Source organism: Poecilia latipinna, unplaced genomic scaffold (genome assembly GCF_001443285.1).
Source record: "Poecilia latipinna isolate Pla-1442-1.1 unplaced genomic scaffold, P_latipinna-1.0 Scaffold11, whole genome shotgun sequence".
Taxonomy (NCBI): Eukaryota; Metazoa; Chordata; class Actinopteri; order Cyprinodontiformes; family Poeciliidae; genus Poecilia; species Poecilia latipinna.
Genome location: NW_015112627.1, coordinates 858,614 through 877,458, shown reverse-complemented (window position 1 = coordinate 877,458; position 18,845 = coordinate 858,614). Strand labels below are relative to the sequence as shown.

Genomic DNA, 18,845 nt, shown 5'->3' with positions numbered 1-18,845 from the left:
CACATTAAGGTTGTAATTTCTATATGTTTGTGTTCTAGGTACAAACATATCTAGAACTGTGTGTACTAGATTAAAGCTTTATTTTAGCTACAATGAAAATAATTCACATTGTACAGCATTTATCTTTTTCTAAAGTGTAACAGCTTAAACAAACATATAGTTGTCCTGCCAATTTCAGACACAGTTGTATTATAAAAGGAGAATAAAAAGGATAACTTGTGGGTGAACTTAGGACTATAAAAGACTTTTGTGAATACTAAACAACAATAAAGGCTGAAATGTTTAAAAAAAAATTGATGAACTATCTGTAAAATGGTCAAGCCTAATTTACTGCAGGTTTACAAGATTTTACAGTTTTCCTAAGTAACTTTGGTGCATTTCCCATGCAAATGTTTTTTCACACAAATGTTTTTTAAGTGCTTTAAATGATACTTTGTAATTAAAAAAAGCAACAAAAAAAAAGAGCACCGTCCAATTCAATTCACAGTTATCACAAATCTATAGTTAAGCAAATAATTAAAAAATAATGATTCAATAATGGTTACTGGAAATGTATGAGTTGCTGTAGTGATCAAATTATTCTAAATGGGGTTAGTAACAAACGGTTACTTTATTTTCAAGCAACACTTTGTCTATAATCTGATAATCCAGAGCCCTCCAGTTCAACACATTCCCTGGTGTGAAGTTTCGTTCATCCACATAATTCTGGATCTCACAGGCAGAGAGGACGTAATGCCACATGTGGACGTCAGACATCATGCCAACGAAAGACTGCTTCAAGTCAAAGCCGCCGCCATGGCTGTCCTGCTCCTGTTGGAAATGCAGAGTGTTAATGTTTTTTTTTTTTCTTTTTTTTATTGAAAAATAGGGGGAAAAAAACATTAATGATTTGAATCAAATGTTATGTCATCAAAGTTATGACCCACGCATTTCCAACTGATCTGTGAAGATGAGTCTTTTTTGCGATAGCTCATGACTTTTCATACTAAACACATGTTCTGCTTAGATGTCTTTAATATGAAATGTTATGCTGCAGATTTATGGGGGAAAAAACATAATTGTTAAGCTAGAACTTTTAAGGAGGTCATATTTACTCCTACATAAATATGCAATATGCTCAACACTCAATACATCCAGTAGTTGTAGTATTTAGCCAGAACCTCGAACACCTAAGAAGCATAATGACAAAAGTAAAATGCTGCTTATTTAGTTTTATTACTTATTGAATAAAGGCTAGGTTTACATTGCTTTATGCAGAGGTTTTTACTGATTTTGGGTTAAGCTACTGCTAGTTTAAATTTTTAACATTGTTTATATCACAGTAGTCAATGTTAAGACAACTGTATCATTTGTATATGATATTTTGGATTAAAACAATCCTCTACATCCTTGTTAAAATGCTAGATTTTCTGTGATTCACATAATTTCATTTGCAAACCCTAGGTGTGCTTACCTGTACAGTCAAGAAACCACTTGGACAGAACCTGTCTGACAAGATGGAGGTATTTGTCTGAGTTTTGATCATTTTGGCCCCGTTATTTAAAGAATCATAGGCACTGCAAGAAGTGCCATTGATATTTGTGATTCTGGGAAGCCAATATCAACGTACAGCTATTTTGAACAAACTCGAACTACAGTGAGAATTGTTGTCCACAAACAGAGAAAACATGGGGATGTCGTGATTCTTGCCAGAATTGGCCAGTCTCCCTACTCTTCTCCAATTCACTTATGAGGTCATACAGTAACTAAGAACAGCATCTAACATCCTGCAGGCATGATTTGCTCCAGTTAAGGTTAGTATTCATAATTCAATAATAGTAAAGAGATTGGGCAAAAATGGCCTCTATGGAAGAGTTTTAAGGTCAAAACCACCAATTATCACAGAGGTACTGATCTAAAGCATTTCACTGTGAAAATGACAGGATGGGTATTTTTGATGTCATATGGAGATCTTCTCAACACAGAAAGACACAGTGACAAATTATAAATGATCTGCTTATATTTTATAATTTTACCCAAGTCTACCCAGTTTAACCTAAATTTACCCAACTTTAGTTCCATTTTGTTTCAAGCTTGTTTTTATGTTTATCAACCTGTAAGAAAATTGGATAAAATGATTCATAGATAGCACAGAGGCTAAAAATGACAGATGTTTGAGATGTTTGTTCCATTCTTCAGTGAATAAAGGAAATTTTACCTGTCCCACAATAATATTGACAGGTCCACCAATGTTTGACCCAGAAATTGTGAATTTTCTGATCGAAGGCTGTCCATTGAACCACAGCTGTGTCAGTCCAGTCGTCCCGTCCCATGTGGTGCAGATAGAGTGCCACGTGTTGGGCTTGTAGTCACGGCCTCCGTACTCAACCTTTTTATTCTTAATGTGTGCCTCCATTTCTTTATTGTTGTTATCCCAGAAAATCAAAAAGTCATTGGCATTATTGGGTGTGGACAAGGAGAACAGCCCGTGGTCTCTCTTGAGGTCTGTAAATGATCTGTTACAATGACAGACATAAAGCGTTGCATAATGTGTCTCACTCACAAGGATGAAGAATGTTCTACGTAATTCATATTTAAAACCGCAGTACCTGTGGCAAACAGTTATGGCATCAAAATCTCTTCTTGATGTGTTAAACTTCACATAAGCTCTGTTGGTTTCCAGTGGAAAGGTGAACATCTTACCAGAAAGATCTGAAAACATAAAATGTATTCATATTTCCTTGTTTTATTTATAAATACCTTTGAATACCTGATTTGCACATGTCAAATATAGTCTTATCTTTTGAAAGTAATGGGAAATAGGAAGAGAAATTCGTAATATCTTTCAGGTGACCAACATATTCAAAATGTAAAGCATGTTTTAATAGCAAGCCATATACATTATGCATAATTCAAAGGCAAAAGCAGTTTACAAATGACTAAAGTCATTCAGTTATTATTATTATTATTATTATTATTATTTTTTTTTTTTTTTTTTTTTGCTGGTTTCCTTTTTTCCTTAGAATTACCTTAAATGACAGATTAAAACAGCACTGATGTTTTCTCTTGCCAGGAAATACAAAATAACAAGTAAAATTCCCATTTTGTTATAGTTATTGTATGTTATGCTTGACCTTTCTGTAAAATCTGTAGCTTCTTTAGTTCATTACAAAAGGAAATCAAGATTACAAAAAATTACACACTTAATAGTTAAGATAATCATTTCAAGTAGTTATATATATATATATATATATATATATATATATATATATATACTATATATAAGAAATACCTTGTGTTAGGGCAGCACAAGCTGTAATCATCAGAAGCAGAAGGAGCACCTTCATCTGATTAAAGAATAAAATTAACATTACTGACAGGTTTTCATCACACAAATCTGAAAGTTAAAGTGTCCCTTGAATTTTTTCAATAAACAACACAAGAGGAAATAGTAAATATGGACAATGATTAATTTTCTGCTAAATTTGAATTCATGCTCTTACCTTAAAACCTGTGCAGTGACTTTGTTGGCACCAATGGAAAAAGTCAATGTTTCTACTCACATCCTCCCTATTTCAACAACGTTTTCAGTGTGAACTTCCTTAAACCAGTTCTTCCTTTTTTGTGACACACAGGAATCTTAACCTCTTTGACACACAAACTATGGGCTGCTTATGTTGATGTCGAAATAGTTCTTGCACATCCAGGAAATGTCTAAAATGTGGTAAAAAAGACATATTCATTTTTTTAAAATCCCACAGCACAGATGTTAACAGTAGGTTCTGTGTTTTTGTACTTTTGGTGCTTCCCTTTTGTACACATGCTACACAAGTTTTAAGTGTGTATATCCCTTCAGGGCTTTCTACTGAAAAGCTTTTCCTGGCAGGAAAAGTTTGCAGGAGAAAACTTCTTGTTAGTAATTAATCACGTTACTGCATTGATGTTTTTTTGTTTGTTTGTTTGTTTTTGTTGGCAAAATCTGCACAGACAAATTCCTCCTGAATGTAGAAAGAAAAGAATTTGGCATGCAAATTAGTCTTTTTTTTTTGACCTTATCAAGTCATTAGCACATGGATCATTAGTGCTCTGCTCACCTTCAACATAATTAACTTATTGCTTTTAGCTGTCTTAAGAAGTGATATTATATGTATCAGTGGAACTTACTTGTACTTAGCTCTTTAATATGTTTCTCCCCCTATGTTGCATTTGCTTTCATTTTAGTTTGTATTTGTGCCAGTTTAGAGAATGGCTAAAAGTCTAGATTATTACATCACACAATTTTACAAAGTATCTGTTGAAGTAAAACTTATGCATCTACTGCATCACTGCCTCTTTGAGGTGGCAACAACTGGGGTGTTTCTTAAATCCCTTTGAGCTTTTGTGAAAGAATATCAGAGCTTGTGGACATAATGACGTTTCACTGAGACCAATGTCACACAGCTGATTCACATTTCTACCATCTAAAATCCTTTAGCAAAGATTAAACATTATGAAGCTTCCTACTGTCCTGCAGTAAATGAAAAGTAGAGAAAATGCTTCTCGTTTGGTGGAGCATCAGATTCACGTTAAGATTAGATGCTGGCCATTTCAGTGTCTATCGAGGACAAATGAAATTATTGGATGAAATAATCAGATAAAATAATCTTGGACTCCTTGTTTAGTGTATGGGTGATAAGGTGATAACTATTGAAATTAATCACAAAACTTTTAAGGCCACAGCAGAAGGATATTACATGTAAACTGAAGAGAAAGGATTTCCTTAGTGAATTTTGGTAGAAAGCACCAGACACCAATCTATTCAACACACAGGCTTTTCTCATTTATTAATAGACAAAACAAAGCTTTTATAAGAACAGATAGCTACAATTTACCTCTCCCTCACATAAAAGCATTCTGTTAGACTGGTTGCGTGACAGGAAGACAGTGTGTCGTACTCATTATATACCAGTGCTTGGGCTCACAGGAGAATGTGAGTGGGTGGGGAGTGTGTTATTCTTTTTCCCATGAAAAGCACGTCTCAAAAGAAGCAACAAAAAAAATGAAAAAATATGTAAAACGAGAAATGATTTAATATCAGGGATTCTTTTATGATTGAGACTTTTTCTTGGTGATGGTATTAATTTAACAGTTCAAATACAAACCATTACTTTATTCTCCACCATCACTTTTTCTACTATCTGATAATCCAGAGCCGCCCAGTTCAGGACGTTTCCCGGAGTGAAGTTCTGTTCATCCACGTATTTCTGGATCTGACAGGCAGAGAGGACGTAATCCCACATGTGGACATCAGACAACATCCCAACAAAAGACTGCTTGATGTCAAACCCGCCGCCATGACTGTCCTGGTCCTGTGGGAAAGACAATTTTATTTAAAAGTAATAATAAAAAATAAACTATTTTGAAATATATTTGTAAAGTTTAATATTAATAAGAATTTAATAAGAATTGTGGAATATGGAGGATGACTGACAATTTACCTGCCCTAACATAATTATGTGAGATCCTCTGATGTTTGATCCAGAACTGGTAAATTTTCTAACTGATGGTTGTCCATCCAACCACAGCTGCGCCAGCCCAGACGCGGAGTCCCAGGTGGCGCAGACGGAGTGCCATGTGTTTAGCTTGTAGTCAGTTTTTCCAAATACTGCAAGTTTATCCTGGGTATAGATCTCCAATTCTTTGTCAGTGCCATCCCAGAGAATCATAAAGCCATTGGAAAAACTGGGTACAGCCAAAGAAAATAGGACGTGGGATCTTTGGAGGTCTGTAAAGTATCTGAGGGGAAAACAAATGCAACGTGTTATATGATATACTTCACAGAGATAAAAATAAATAAATAAAAAAATAAAGGTTCCTTTACAGAATTGTGCAAAAGAATCAAGCCTTCCACTATTTTTAATTTAGATTTTCCTTTTTGAAATCTTTTGAAACCACGTGACATAAGATTTCTTCACAAGATTTCCATGCATGCATGCATTTGATGATCAGATGAAGTATCATCAAATGTCTGCTTGATTGTTTTTTTCTTTTCACATTTCTTAAACAAAGATCTTTTGGACACTGGTCATCTGCTAAAGATTTTTTTTTGTTGTTTTTATTCAAAAGCTTTTTGTTTGTCATCCACTTTTCACTGTTTTTGAATTATTAAACATTTATTTTTTAAATGTACCTGGTCATGACCAGGTACATGATAAGGCAATCGAAAAACAGTGACAAATCTTCAAAATTCTGATAAAACTACAGCTTGAGACCATCTGAAAGATGTCAATGAACTTTTGATGCTTGGAAGCGAGCTAAAAAGAATTTAGCAGAGGGGAGGTTAAAACTTTTTGCATGGTACAATAATTTACTCGTATGACTACAATACCTTTGACAAACAGTTACTGCATTAAAATCCTGTTTTGTAGTTCTCAGCTTCACATGAGCTGTGTTGGTTTCAAGTGGAAAGGTGAACATCTTGCCAGACAGATCTGGAAGAAAAATAACAGAGTAATAGAAGCTGCGTCTTTCTAAAGGATATGTTAAAAAATAACTTTTGACAGGTTTGGTAGACGGTAAATTTAGTACAAATGCTGTAAAAATATTCATAACAAAAAAAAAATCAAAACAAGCTCAAAATTTAAAGTAAATCTAAAACAAGCCAGCTATAATTCTTACAGTTTACTTTTTATGAACGATAAAAGTCAATTTACCTTTGGTTACTGCAGCACATGCTGTCAGCATTCCCACTAAGAGCAGCAGCCTCATCTAACAAAAGAGACACACATATGTGGAAAACGTTAAGATCCCATTGCTCTTTAGAAATCCCAAATATATTCAAGCTGGTCTAAAACCACACTTTCAATTCAGCTTAAAGGAGATTGAAAATAAACTGTAAAGAAACAGAAGCTTTTGTAAAATGTTTAGCCATTACATTTCTTGCCAAAGTTGAAAATAGTGCTCTTACCTTAAAAATCAGTGTGAAGACTTTGATGCAGCTCTGAGAGGTTTGTCCTTTTATACTCAGTCATATCATGACTCTATCCAGGCATATTTGTGAACACTTCTTTGATCTGGTTCTCTTTTTTTTTCTTTTTTTTAGACCTGCTAACGGTGTTTTTTTTTTTTTTTTTTTTTGCTCTTGATAAGCTAAATCTAGAGGGTCGTTAACCTGAATAACCCGTAACTCGATAAAATAGTTATCATTCATAGCTGCATGTATTAAGCAACATAAGACTGATGTATGTTTGAGTGGAACTTTGATTCTTAGTTGCAATATAAAGAAAATAAAAAAGAGGAGAATTACTTGACAAAATAGAGAGCAACACACTTTATTTTAAATCAAGCAGCGTTTCATATTCCAAAACTCTCTTCTCTGCTATGAAACATCCAGATATTTCAAAAGACATTCAAATTACACAAGATCTTTAAATATTTTGTGATATATATCTATACACGTTTTACTTCAAATCAACCAACTTTTCATACTCCAAAACTCTTCTCTGCTACGAAACACAGTTATTTCAAAAAATAAAGACTCAACAGCTATATGAATTCAAAAATAATCTTATTTTTAATAAGTGAAGGGTTAAATTAGTTTAAAAGTGTTTTTTTTTTCTTTGTGCATGACTGAAATGGAAACTGCTGTGTTTACACTCTTTGAGACTCAGAGTCTCCTGTGCTGCACCCTTCACAATATTAAACACATTTAATACATTTCTTGATTTATATATAATTTTATACAAATGGTATGAAAACTATGGCTTTAATTGTTTATCCACAGTATTTACTTGCACATGAAGTTAAGACTTAGTGAAATTTAATTACTATTCTATCATTGAAGACATTCAAATCACTCTAGTGATAAAATGTGAATCACTGCAACTGAAAATCATATAACTAGACAAAAAAAACTAATAAAACATTCTTAGTTGTCATTACAATTAAATGTTTCAGCTCACAGAAAGCTATTTCTCATATGATCTCTTGATAAGATATTTACATTATCCTCTGTCCATTTATTATCTCAAATTCTCGCTTTAATACTTTCTAAATAACTAATTTTATTTCTGCTTTTTATTTTTATTTTAGACTCAACACAAAACTTATTTTATTTGTTCCTGCTCAGCAGTTTTTGAAATGGGGAAGTGCTTTAGCTTACTCTTGTAAAATAATCATGTGAAGGTTTTGTATTTCTCTTTTATTGGGCAAAAATTGTTTTTGAATTTCTTAAACTTTTCATAGGACAACATTCTGTGAAATAGCTCTTTTTACATCTCTGCTTTACAGCAGGTCTGATTGTGTTTTTATTTAACCAGTTATGTGACAGATGAAGTATTAACAAATTCACAGTCAGCATAACACATAACTGTAAGCATCCAGCAAACACATTAAGAGTTCGTAATATGCACCAATTATTGCAGAAATTGATTGTATTCTGAAAACATGTCAGTGGAAATGTAATTTTATAAATGTAGATCTTGAAAATTTTATTTCAGTAACTTAGTTGAAAACATGAAAGTCATTTTAAAGACTCTGAGTTTTAGTCCTACTTTATTTTAATTTTTATGATTTGCAGCAAATGAAACACCAAAAATTAGCTTTTTGGAAAATATGAATTTCACATTAATCCAGTAAAAACAAAATTTTAATTCAGAAATTTCAGCCTGCTGACTGTATTGTTCAGTATATACACCTAATACTATGAATAATATGAATTACTGATTCATTGTAGCATTGTGTGGAGGTGGTATTCCTGTTTCCTGCGCACCTTTTAATAATTATGTTTTTCATCCACTTATTTTTTTTTATTTTGTTACACTAGTATACAGCATTCTGTGAACAGACAGATTTGTAAACAATTTTTAACTTTTTTCATTGATTTATAATGATATTCTAATTTTTGAGACATCATTTTCTTTGTGAACACCGGTGAAGACAGGGTACTTCAAGTAGACCTTACAGTTGACTAAAAATACAGAAGTATAAATGCCAAATTCAGCAAACAACAGTCATCACATTTCACTAGAATCACTCTGATGCCCTCTGACTGCTGATTCAGTGATTTCTGCTGTACGTAAATGTACTCATCAGCACTTTTTGCACATTGCTTTCAATGCAAATCCAAAACGGCTGATTTGAATTCATTTCAGAAACGTACAAGAGAAATATTAGAATCAAAATGGCAAAAAATGGGTTATTTCCAATATCTCTTTATTGATACTTAGAATTACATAACTGCTTTAATGAAGTCATATGGATTCAAAAGTTGCTTTTTTATATGTGGAATGAAAGTCTGTCGGTTTTGCAGTAATTCTTGGAGACACAAGGATGGATCATATCGGCAAAACTGTTTTTTTTTTTCTTTATCCAATTACTTGTGTTTACTCTCTTTTGTAAAATGTATGGATCTTGTGCTAGTTATTCACTGCGACAACAATGATATACTTCTTTGAACAAATGAAACACACGAAAAATTCTAAACATAAAAGCAACAAAGACATGAGAAACGATCCCACGTTCAACTGTTTCGTCAGTCTTGCTTCAAGAAATATTCACTCCAAACCAGCACCGTTAATCTAAAATTATTATTTAATGTGGAAAAAGTTCTGCAGACTCTGAGGATTTTCTGGGTTTAATAATCTCCTCGTCATTAATCTTCCTCAGGAAAAGAAAACTTATCACGACTATACGGGTGAGTTGCCTCTGTAAAGGCGTTTTTATCAATCAAGTACAGCTTGTAAAATCAGTAACTCTTCTTCTAAGAGCAGTTTATATGATGAGTTCTAGTGCTGTGTTGCACTCCCCATTGTTACATTTAATTAATTATACTTTGTTTCCTACATTTAACCCCACTCAAAATCTCGTCTTTGCAGGGCTTAATTTTCCTTCAGAAAATATAGAGAAATGCACTGAAAATGGAGTATTTGTGCAGTTCCCATTCGGTAGCGCTGCACCATAAAGCGTTTGTGCTCAAGGTACAAAAATGGCTGGCAGCAGTCATGTAGCTATGACCATTTTTGATAATACTGAAATAGCAATAACATTTGTATTGTAAATAGCTTATTTTTGCTGTTAGTAACAAAACATTTATTTTTGTAAATCAGCTTGGATTTGTGATGATAGCCACTTGATCTTTTTTTATGGGGAAGCAGAAGATGCTAAAGTATCTACAGCTGCGAAGACAATTATATATTTCAAGAATCTGGAAGCTCAGAAATAACCTGTTTGACCTGGATTTTGAGTTTAATTGCGTTTGCAGATTGTTGTAATTTAGTTAGCTACATTACAATAATTCCTATTTGTTTATGTCTACTGCTATTAAGTAAAAATGTCTATTTTATAGGATTATTTATTGCTAAAATAAAAGGTGTGAAGATTCTGAAAAAATAGATCTAGTAGATGTCCAAGAGTACTGAAAATGTATCATATATATATATATATATATATATATATATATATATATATATATATATATATATATATATAAACTTTTTTCAATGGGTACACTTCATATTATTGAGGAAGCAAAGATTCTCAGAGGAACCTCCTCCAATATACAAGATGATATTAAAAGGCAGTATGCAATAGAATCAAAAACAAGCAAAAAAAAACAACATACTGTTAAAAAACTATGACCAAGAATTGAAAAGAAAAATTCTAAAATTCAATTTAATACACAAACAATGAAATGCTGGTTTCATGTGTTATTTTTTATTTTATTTTTTATTGTTTGCTTCCATAGCATTGGTTATATAAAAATATTCCTTAATAATTGATTTAAAAAAATACTTACAAAACTCAAAGTGAAGGTGTTCAAACCGTGAATGTAAATATGGTAACACTTAGCACAGGCTCTTTTACTGTTGTGCACTATTTTGTTCTGCATTAAAACTGAAGTGGTTGAATTAGAGTGCTCTCGGAAGACAATATGTTTCTGCCTGAGTCTGTGACAGTTTGTGACAGTCCTACGCTAACAGTGACTTCTTGCTGTCTTTCTCAGGACCCGTCCTCTCCCAGCCCTGCCGAATGCGGCTGAGGCTTTTATCCACACAAGGTAGAAGAAGCAGCAGCTTGAACACCAGCACCAGGGAGGGCACCACCAGGCAGAGCATGTAGCCTGGAGGAGTGTACCATTTGTACTGGGAGACGTACAGAAATCTGTCCCAACCATACAGGTAGGTGTGAAAGGTGCAGAAGAACAATGTCAGGTATCCCAACTTGGACTGGAAAACAGAAAAACAAAGAAAGGTCATCATCTTGGTACAGATCTACTGGACCCTCAACAGTTATTGGTAATGTAATGGATTCCACCTTAAATGTTTTTTTTTATTTTTATTCAAGTTGTTTAAACTCAGACTGAGGAATTTAGGAAAAATTACACCAAATATTTAATTTAAATACGTTTAGTCAATGTGGATTTACTCAAGGAGATGTAGTAGCTATGTGCAAAGGTTGACTTTGTGTGTGGTGAGATTTGTTGTGCTGATCTAACTGTATGTTATAATTTTTTTTTGCATTTTTAGTTTTCTAAAAGACATCCCACTCTCTTCTACAGATATCTTGACAGTGAGCATTAGATTTTTTTTTTTCTTCCTCTCTTACCATCCTGCTTACTGGGTGATGATGATAAACTTGATTTCTCATCCAGCCTACTAGGAAGGGGCTAAAAGAAATGAACGTTTATTTCACCTGAGTTGAAGGAAGTCAGACATTACTAATTAAATGTATCTAAAAACTGTGATCAATTAGAAATACAATTGTTTTCAACAGGAATTGCAATGAGTATTACTTTTAACGGTGCTGTGACTGTGTTAATCAATAATTTTATAAATGTTGTATATTTTAAAGTTTTCAGCCTCATTGACTCTCTTGAACTCCCCCACAGCTTCTCAGTGTCCCGGGTTAAGGAATCGAAAGTAACAAGGTGACCTTTGCTGAGACATATGCACCAACATGTCTGAGTTTTATAGAGGTAATCCCAGAAATGTCCCTGGAGATTTACATGAAGTACGATCTGCACAAAGAAAAATTTAGGACTGTAGCTCAGCATAATGTGTGCTCCTAAATTACATTTGATGAATAACTTAACATTTAGAGCCGCTCTAATTTGGACTGGAGATAAGGAGTAGGGTGGAGTGAGAAAATGAGCTTGATCTGACCCAGATACATTTATGAATGAGTTCATTTCCTGCCGTGTGATTGTGCTTACTCTCACTGGTCAACAGGAGGAAAAAAGATAAACATCAAACAGGAGAATTAGAAAAGGAGAAAGGAAAATATTCACTGAATTTCCTCCAACAGGAAGTTAGAAACCATTTTCCATCTGAGCTGAAGCACAGAGTCGTCTTCATCAGTCACGGCTTGAACGTTAGTCGAGGCTCTTTTTCTGGGATGTGCATCCATATTCCTTTTTTTTTTTTGGATCAGTATCCTGTCTTTGAATTTCTATATCAGATGAACAACTGAACTAAAAATTTGAAATATCTCCTTACAGGTGGGCACAAAGTAAGCAAGCATATTTTTTAGCATTTCTGCACTGAATGAAAAGTTCTTTGGATTACATTCAACTCGCCTTCAAATAATTTGAGACCAAGAGGGAAAGTTTATGAATGCAACACACTCAAAACATGTAATAACCAAGATCTGGGGGCATCTGGCACTAGTTTCTAGTACAACTTCTTCTTAGTTGTGTCGTTTAAGGTGTGTAATTGTTTGGTACTTTTCATATATAGTGTCTTATATGTTATCCAAAAAGCGAAGCTTCCATATCAAATGTGAAACAGATGATTCAAAGTTACTGTTGCGTGAAAAAAAAAAAAATTGTCAGAAATATTTCCTATCTTTAAAACTAATCTTAATAATAGATGAAAAGTGAAAACTTAATACAAAAATTAAGTTTTCACTTGATGATTTTATTTACTGAAGAAAAGAAGTCATCCAAATCAACCTGGCATTGTGTGAAAAGTAATTCCCCCTTTGCTCATTATTTGCTCAAGCTAAATATTAATACACACATAGTTTAGGTAAAACCTAGTGTCCACGTTTGATTGTGGTCGAAGACACTGAATCCCATTGAGAAAAACCTGTGCAGTATAAGTAAGATAAACATAGAAGTTTTCACCTGAATGAAGCTGAACTCTCTCCAGCTGAGAGCGTTGCTGACAGAAGGGAGAGAGGAAATTCCCAAAAGGAGATACAGGCCAAATCCCAGAGCCCCTATGGAGTAGTACGAGTCAGTTCTCCAGGCCATGGTTGTGTCAAATGGAGATGTCTTGTTATTCTTGATCTGAAAGTGAAACAAAATTAAAAAAATTAAAAAATTAAAAATCCATCCATCCATTTTCTTTACACTCCACTGGTAAAACCATAAGTCTTTTACTTGTGAGATGGTACTTCCTGCAAGTCTGAATCTTACATAATACCTGGGAACAAAAGACACATTATTTAGAACAAAACATTTCAAATTAGAAAAAAAGGCACTTTCTATCTTTCAAGGATACAATTTATCTGAACACATTGTGAGAAGAATAAATGATTTTTGTCACAATAATATGTCAGTCTGTTGAATATTACCCAGATGGAGTTATAATACTTTTTATTGTTTATTAACAATTTCTTCTAAGTTGAGTACACATTAAAAGAGATCTAAAGTTGACTAACGATGCTTTGTATAAAAAAAGTGGCTGATATTTGGAGTTGCTATGGAAACACCTAAAAGATTTAGGTTAGACATAGAGATATAGATATAGATTGTCATACCTCTCGAAGTAGAAAGCAATGAAAAGTTTTTTCAATTAGAGGAACTTTCCCAATAGGGATATTTGTATGGATCATTACCTACCTTATAGGTATGATCAGAGTGTAGAGCACATGCAGGGAAGCAAGGGCCAGCGCTATCAGACCTAGTTGTTTCCTGCACAACATCCAGCGATCCAACCAGTCAGGAAAACGCCTAAAAACAAACATTTTGTATCCTATTAAACATGCTTTCTACTGCATATCTTTAGAGAGTTTGCATGTTGTTCAGCATCCTTTCCTTACTTGTATTTTGTTCCTCTGTAGAGCTGAAAGAAGCCAGCTATGACCCCAGGCAGATAACAGAGAGACAGCAAGATGAGAGATACGCTCGGAAACACCTGGAAAAGAAGAAAAATGAAAACGTTCTAGTTCAGGCTCAGTAGTTTTAAAGAAAACATACTATTTGTAAAAAAAAAAAAAAAAAACATAAATAAATAATCTCTGTTCACCTTGTTAGCCAGGGACATCATGATTCTGAAGGAGATGTCTTTGCCCTCGTTAACATACGCATAGATGACATCTCTGGTGAGAAGATAGAAGAAGAAGAAGGCAGTGAGGCCAACGGTGAGACGCATGGGCAGCCTCCACTCGGGGAACAGCTGCAGGGGGAAGTCCTCCAGCTCTCTGGCTGCAGACAGAGACCCTCTATCCTGAACAGTGAAGCCCAGTTTGGTGGAAATCACTGCCACTGCCTGCTTAGCCTCAGGATTGTTTCCACACAGGTACACCTGGAGCAAGAAAAGGTTCTTACAACTCAAAAAAAAAAAAAATCTCCTGTGTGAGAAGCATGGTGCTCAGCTATGTTAATGCAATATTTATGTACCTTTTCCATGTGTACACACATTGATGAAAGGATGTGTTTGACTCTAGAGGAATGAATATGAAAGTGAACAAAGACGGCGTGGCTTCTTTCATGAAATACTAAATTTAGGCGAGGAAAGCAGGTATCAAGCAGCAGCGCTCGGTTAACACCTTGTGATGTTGCTGATGGTGCTCCAAATACAGAGCGCCACAATGCATAAACATGCACACACTTGTGGGTTGTTTTTTTTTACCATCCTCTGAGACCTAACAAACAGATCAAAACAAAGCAGGAAAAAAAAAACACATGTGCTGCAGCTTTGCACTACAGAGAGAGAGCAAAACATGTGATGTTGAGCTTAGATCTGAGAAATGATGGAGTTCACTGATTCAAAGACACGTCACAGGTGGCTTTCGAAGCAAAGACATTAGGTTGACTACCTAAATTTACATTCTTTTCCTTAAATGTGGTCTGATGAATGCTTCAAAGTGTGTGATTATGATTTAGACTGAAGTTCTTCCCGTCTTGAGTAGCACCCACTGTGCAAACACATCAGAGAACTAGAAAAAAAAAAAAAAAAAAACCTTGTTTTTCCTCTGATGGAATGAGAAATCTGTCAAACAAACAAGCCCCCTAAAACTGAAATAAAAGATCACACCAGAAAAAGAGAAATACTGCATTTTTGATGAGGAGGAGAAGAAAAAGACTGAGTCTATTTTTTATTTATTTTTTTTTTTTTTTCCACAGAGAAACTTGTTAGTGTCACAACAGATCCAGTACCTGTCTGTTGGCATCTGAAGGTCCGTTCTGAAGAGCCCAGGCTGACAAGGTGTTAAATGCTTTCACCACATGGGCCCCGGGGATTAACCTGGGCAGTGAATAACAAACTTTAGCTTCATGCTCTGCCGGCCACAGAAGGCTCTAACCGCATCCGTAAGACACCAACTAATCTCTACTTACCTCTGCAGATACTCAGCGTTGGCCTCTGGGTACATATTCTTCTCGAGGTTGTTGCTAACGTCCACGAGCACCTTGCGGCGAATAAAAACCGGGAAAACGGTTCAGAAGTCAGAAAATAAACAACGCGAATGACGCACAACGTTATGCGATTGCACAGTGAGGTACCTTCCCGTTGAGTTGAGGTGCTAGTGTCTCCAGGAAGTCGTAATGTTCTCTGTGAACACAAACAAAGACCAAACTGGCTGACTGCGCCGCCGCTTCGTGGCTCATCACCTGCACAGGTCAGACACACAAACACAAGACGGCCGTCATGCACAAAAGTTGCATGTGCAGAGGAGCAAGTGGTGCTGCTGTTGCTTTCGTGGGTGTCATTCATCTGAAGTAAATTAACTGAGTTGCTCAAACTCATGGATCTTTGCGTGAAATATAAACTTCTCAAAAGAGCGGCGCCCGGGTGAATATTTGACAACTCCATGAATAACTGCTGGAAGTTGCAGAGCTGTGAAAAAGGGTTTTCCTCCTTGCAGATTTCTTTTGCTTTTGCTTTTTTTGTTACACTTGAATATTGATCATACATATTAAATCACACAATAACTTTTTGTTAATGTGAAAAGCCTCAAACTTTGTTGTTGAATCATTAACTGTGATTAACCAAATTGGTTGGAAAAATGCTTTCAGTTTCATGAGCCCGTCCCCGGAGACCGTTCCGAATCTTCCCAGGCTTTGCAACAACTTGTTTATGGGGCTGTGTCCCATCATACAGATAACTCTTGGTGTCCTTGAAGAATATAGCAAAACATTTTGCCCTGGGACTGATCAACTAAGGAAAGCTACAGATTCTTGCACAATAAATAGATGGTTGACACCTGGAGTTGAAGAGGACCACACATGGAAAGTGTGAATGTGGAACAACCTCTCTAAGGTGATGGGGAATACCAAATATGGTATTTTGGCTTGTAATCCTTTAAAATCGACTGTGTCTGGATCATTTTCTACAATTTAACTAAGATTTCCTCATGATTTGTTTGTTCTGACTTAGGCTGCAATTTGAAATAAATCCAACTGAAGTCCTCCCTGCAGAGCTTTTGTACCTGAAGAAGCATCATCACACCAGGATCTCGAAGATGGCCACTGACATATTCATCAGACTCCAGTATAGACATTGTTCTCTTAACAATAAGAGAAAATCAATTTGTCCACTTCATTGTTGTGCAAATTTCTTTCCTGTGTGATTTCAACATTTTCATGGTCAAAATGGCTGAACTTATATAATGTAATAATGAACTTATGTATTATGAGTAGTACATGAGGCAGTATGCTGTGTCTTACCTCTGGTGACGTGTCACAGAGTGAATTAAACGGTTGGCACCTACCTTTTACTGTATCTCTTTATATCGCAATATATGTTTGATTACACATGCATTATACATGCTGATGTTCCACAAGGTGTGACATATTTAGTCTGGTCAGACATAATGTGCTGCATGAATCTGTAGGTAAAGGGAACTTGATATACAAATAAAGGTAAGATCATACACAACTTTCAATTTTAGTAAAAAGAAAGAAAGTTTAGCCAAAGAAAACATTTAATTATTGCACATAATTGTACAAAAAGCATCATAATTAAAAGTCTTCTGTCCAGAGTAGTCAGTGCCTCACCAGTCAGACATCTCGTTACTGGGACTCGCATGCACAGAATATGAACACGCAATATTTATTTTCGTAAGCTCGCTGCATTGGTGGAAATAAATAAGGATGCTACACATTGCAGCATGTGTGTGTCCACCCTGAAGTTGTTGTGCAATCAGAGCCAACAAAATTATGACTAACTCATTAGTGCGTCTGCTTTAATATTTGTAAATACTGTTGTGGCAGTGGAGTGTTAAAGTGAGTGAAAGGAAAGAGATCAAACAGCGCAGGCAGTCAACACATCTCCATGCTTGTTTGAGCCTTTGTTTGCAATTAGTCTGGCCACTTCCTGCCTTCTTTGGGTCAAAATGATGAGTCTGTCAAATGCAGTGACACACAGGTTTGATGAAATGTGGTACACCAGTCAGACTGAGGTCACTTTGAAAGACATCAAACATCTGGCTAAGGAGCCCACATGACAACAGCCTGGTTCTGATTGATAGACAAATTTGATTTATGCTGTTCAGCCTGCCATTAAAATATCAGATATATGTGTGACGGTTTCCTTTCTAGGCTGAGAAAAAACAAGAAACTGAAAAGGAAGACTTAGCATTTACTGTGACAGAATTTTATGAAAACAATTGGAAACAAATTACATTCTCAGCACACCAGAATGTGTCGAGTTTAAATGATTTTGTTCACATGTAACAAAAAAGATGAGAACAGTCTGCACCACTCTGCACCTGTGCATCATCTGTGCTAACGCCTGTCTGCACACAACCAATCAGTAACTTTCTTTAGTCAATGAAAAGACAGAAGAGACTTTGCACTTTAAATTTTACCCTCTGCACCTTGCAATTACAAAAGACAATTGCAACAATTGTGAGATGTTATGCAACATTGGGAAAGAACACTTTATTCCCAGCAGCCTGCCCAGATGTTTTGGTTCTTTCCGATTTTACAAAATCTCTGCTGTAAATAGATCATATATAGATGGTGAAAATCAGTGCAAGGTGGGATTTTTAGATATTTGCACATTTTAAAAATGCAACGGTTTTTCTTTTTTTCAGCTGTCAAAAAGTCAAGTATGAATGAATCAAAGCTCTGAACATGTTCACATTTGAAAAGTAGGTGCAGCTCTGTTGTTCAGACAAAAATGGGTTTGCATGTCATCCCTGGCTGTGGATCAGTGACACTGAGCTCTTCAAAAACATACAATCAAAGCAAATTCCAGGTCACAGTATGCAAACACAGCGTGCTGGGGCACTTGCAGCTGCCCTTCCTCTCTGTGTAGTTTCAGTTCGACATGAAATCCACATGGCCTGCCCCAAGCTCATAATTACTTTGGCAAGAGGGCAAAACAAATAGCACACTTTTTTCTTTTTTCTTTTTTTATTAGCAAGAGGCTATTTGTGGCCCACTTGGAGCGAAAGAACCCAGTCCTATAATCAGCCACTGATGCATTGGTCAGCAGAGGTGCTCACTGAATCATGGAGTTTGCAGGAAAACCCACCAATTACAATCTAATCTGCACTCTTATGTTGCCCTCTATGAGTAATTAATGTTCTTGGTGCTGTAACTCAAGTTGGCCTTTGCCCGTAAACCCTTCTTTTGCTCCCAGAGGATGAGAATAGCTCTGGTGTTCAAAGCCAAGGTGAACCACAGATCTCGCGGATCTGTCCTAAACTGTAATTAC

At 35.4% G+C, this 18,845-nt stretch overlaps 3 protein-coding genes across 3 annotated transcripts; all 3 read right to left on the bottom strand.

Annotated features, from left to right (window-relative positions):
* Positions 1 to 57: 57 nt before the first annotated feature.
* On the bottom strand, positions 58 to 3,589 carry LOC106946120 (serum amyloid P-component-like). The gene is made up of 5 exons (XM_015030262.1): positions 3,483 to 3,589; positions 3,272 to 3,326; positions 2,589 to 2,691; positions 2,198 to 2,495; positions 58 to 810 (listed from the first exon to the last, which is right to left on the bottom strand). Exons 2-5 carry the CDS (start codon positions 3,324 to 3,326, stop codon positions 592 to 594), a joined length of 675 nt encoding a protein of 224 aa, XP_014885748.1. The 5' UTR covers positions 3,483 to 3,589; the 3' UTR covers positions 58 to 591.
* A 1,194-nt stretch (positions 3,590 to 4,783) lies between these two features.
* Positions 4,784 to 7,018, bottom strand: LOC106945730 (C-reactive protein-like). Its single transcript, XM_015029631.1, has 5 exons — positions 6,926 to 7,018; positions 6,672 to 6,726; positions 6,347 to 6,449; positions 5,457 to 5,754; positions 4,784 to 5,327 (listed from the first exon to the last, which is right to left on the bottom strand). The coding sequence occupies exons 2-5, from the start codon at positions 6,724 to 6,726 to the stop codon at positions 5,109 to 5,111; spliced, it is 675 nt and encodes a 224-aa protein (XP_014885117.1). The 5' UTR covers positions 6,926 to 7,018; the 3' UTR covers positions 4,784 to 5,108.
* Positions 7,019 to 10,676: 3,658 nt separating this feature from the next.
* Positions 10,677 to 18,291, bottom strand: LOC106946111 (metalloreductase STEAP4-like). Its single transcript, XM_015030250.1, has 9 exons — positions 15,686 to 18,291; positions 15,521 to 15,591; positions 15,341 to 15,428; positions 14,208 to 14,486; positions 14,002 to 14,096; positions 13,802 to 13,912; positions 13,340 to 13,382; positions 13,082 to 13,246; positions 10,677 to 11,183 (listed from the first exon to the last, which is right to left on the bottom strand). The coding sequence occupies exons 1-9, from the start codon at positions 15,788 to 15,790 to the stop codon at positions 10,926 to 10,928; spliced, it is 1,215 nt and encodes a 404-aa protein (XP_014885736.1). The 5' UTR covers positions 15,791 to 18,291; the 3' UTR covers positions 10,677 to 10,925.
* Between the last annotated feature and the right edge of the window lie 554 nt (positions 18,292 to 18,845).

Excerpts from the sequence above, each read along its gene's own strand:
- LOC106946120 (XM_015030262.1), bottom strand. The coding sequence starts at position 3,326 with ATGAAGGTGCTCCTTCTGCTTCTGATGATTACAGCTTGTGCTGCCCTA. Across the intron at positions 2,496-2,588 it reads GCCATAACTGTTTGCCACAG|ATCATTTACAGACCTCAAGA; the intron begins GTACTGCGGTTT and ends TCATTGTAACAG. Across the intron at positions 811-2,197 it reads TCAATATTATTGTGGGACAG|GAGCAGGACAGCCATGGCGG; the intron begins GTAAAATTTCCT and ends CATTTCCAACAG.
- LOC106945730 (XM_015029631.1), bottom strand. The coding sequence starts at position 6,726 with ATGAGGCTGCTGCTCTTAGTGGGAATGCTGACAGCATGTGCTGCAGTA. Across the intron at positions 6,450-6,671 it reads ATGTGCTGCAGTAACCAAAG|ATCTGTCTGGCAAGATGTTC; the intron begins GTAAATTGACTT and ends TTTTTCTTCCAG. Across the intron at positions 5,755-6,346 it reads GCAGTAACTGTTTGTCAAAG|ATACTTTACAGACCTCCAAA; the intron begins GTATTGTAGTCA and ends TTTTCCCCTCAG.
- LOC106946111 (XM_015030250.1), bottom strand. The coding sequence starts at position 15,790 with ATGAGCCACGAAGCGGCGGCGCAGTCAGCCAGTTTGGTCTTTGTTTGT. Across the intron at positions 14,487-15,340 it reads CTTCAGATGCCAACAGACAG|GTGTACCTGTGTGGAAACAA; the intron begins GTACTGGATCTG and ends TTCTTGCTCCAG. Across the intron at positions 13,913-14,001 it reads TACAGAGGAACAAAATACAA|GCGTTTTCCTGACTGGTTGG; the intron begins GTAAGGAAAGGA and ends GTTTGTTTTTAG.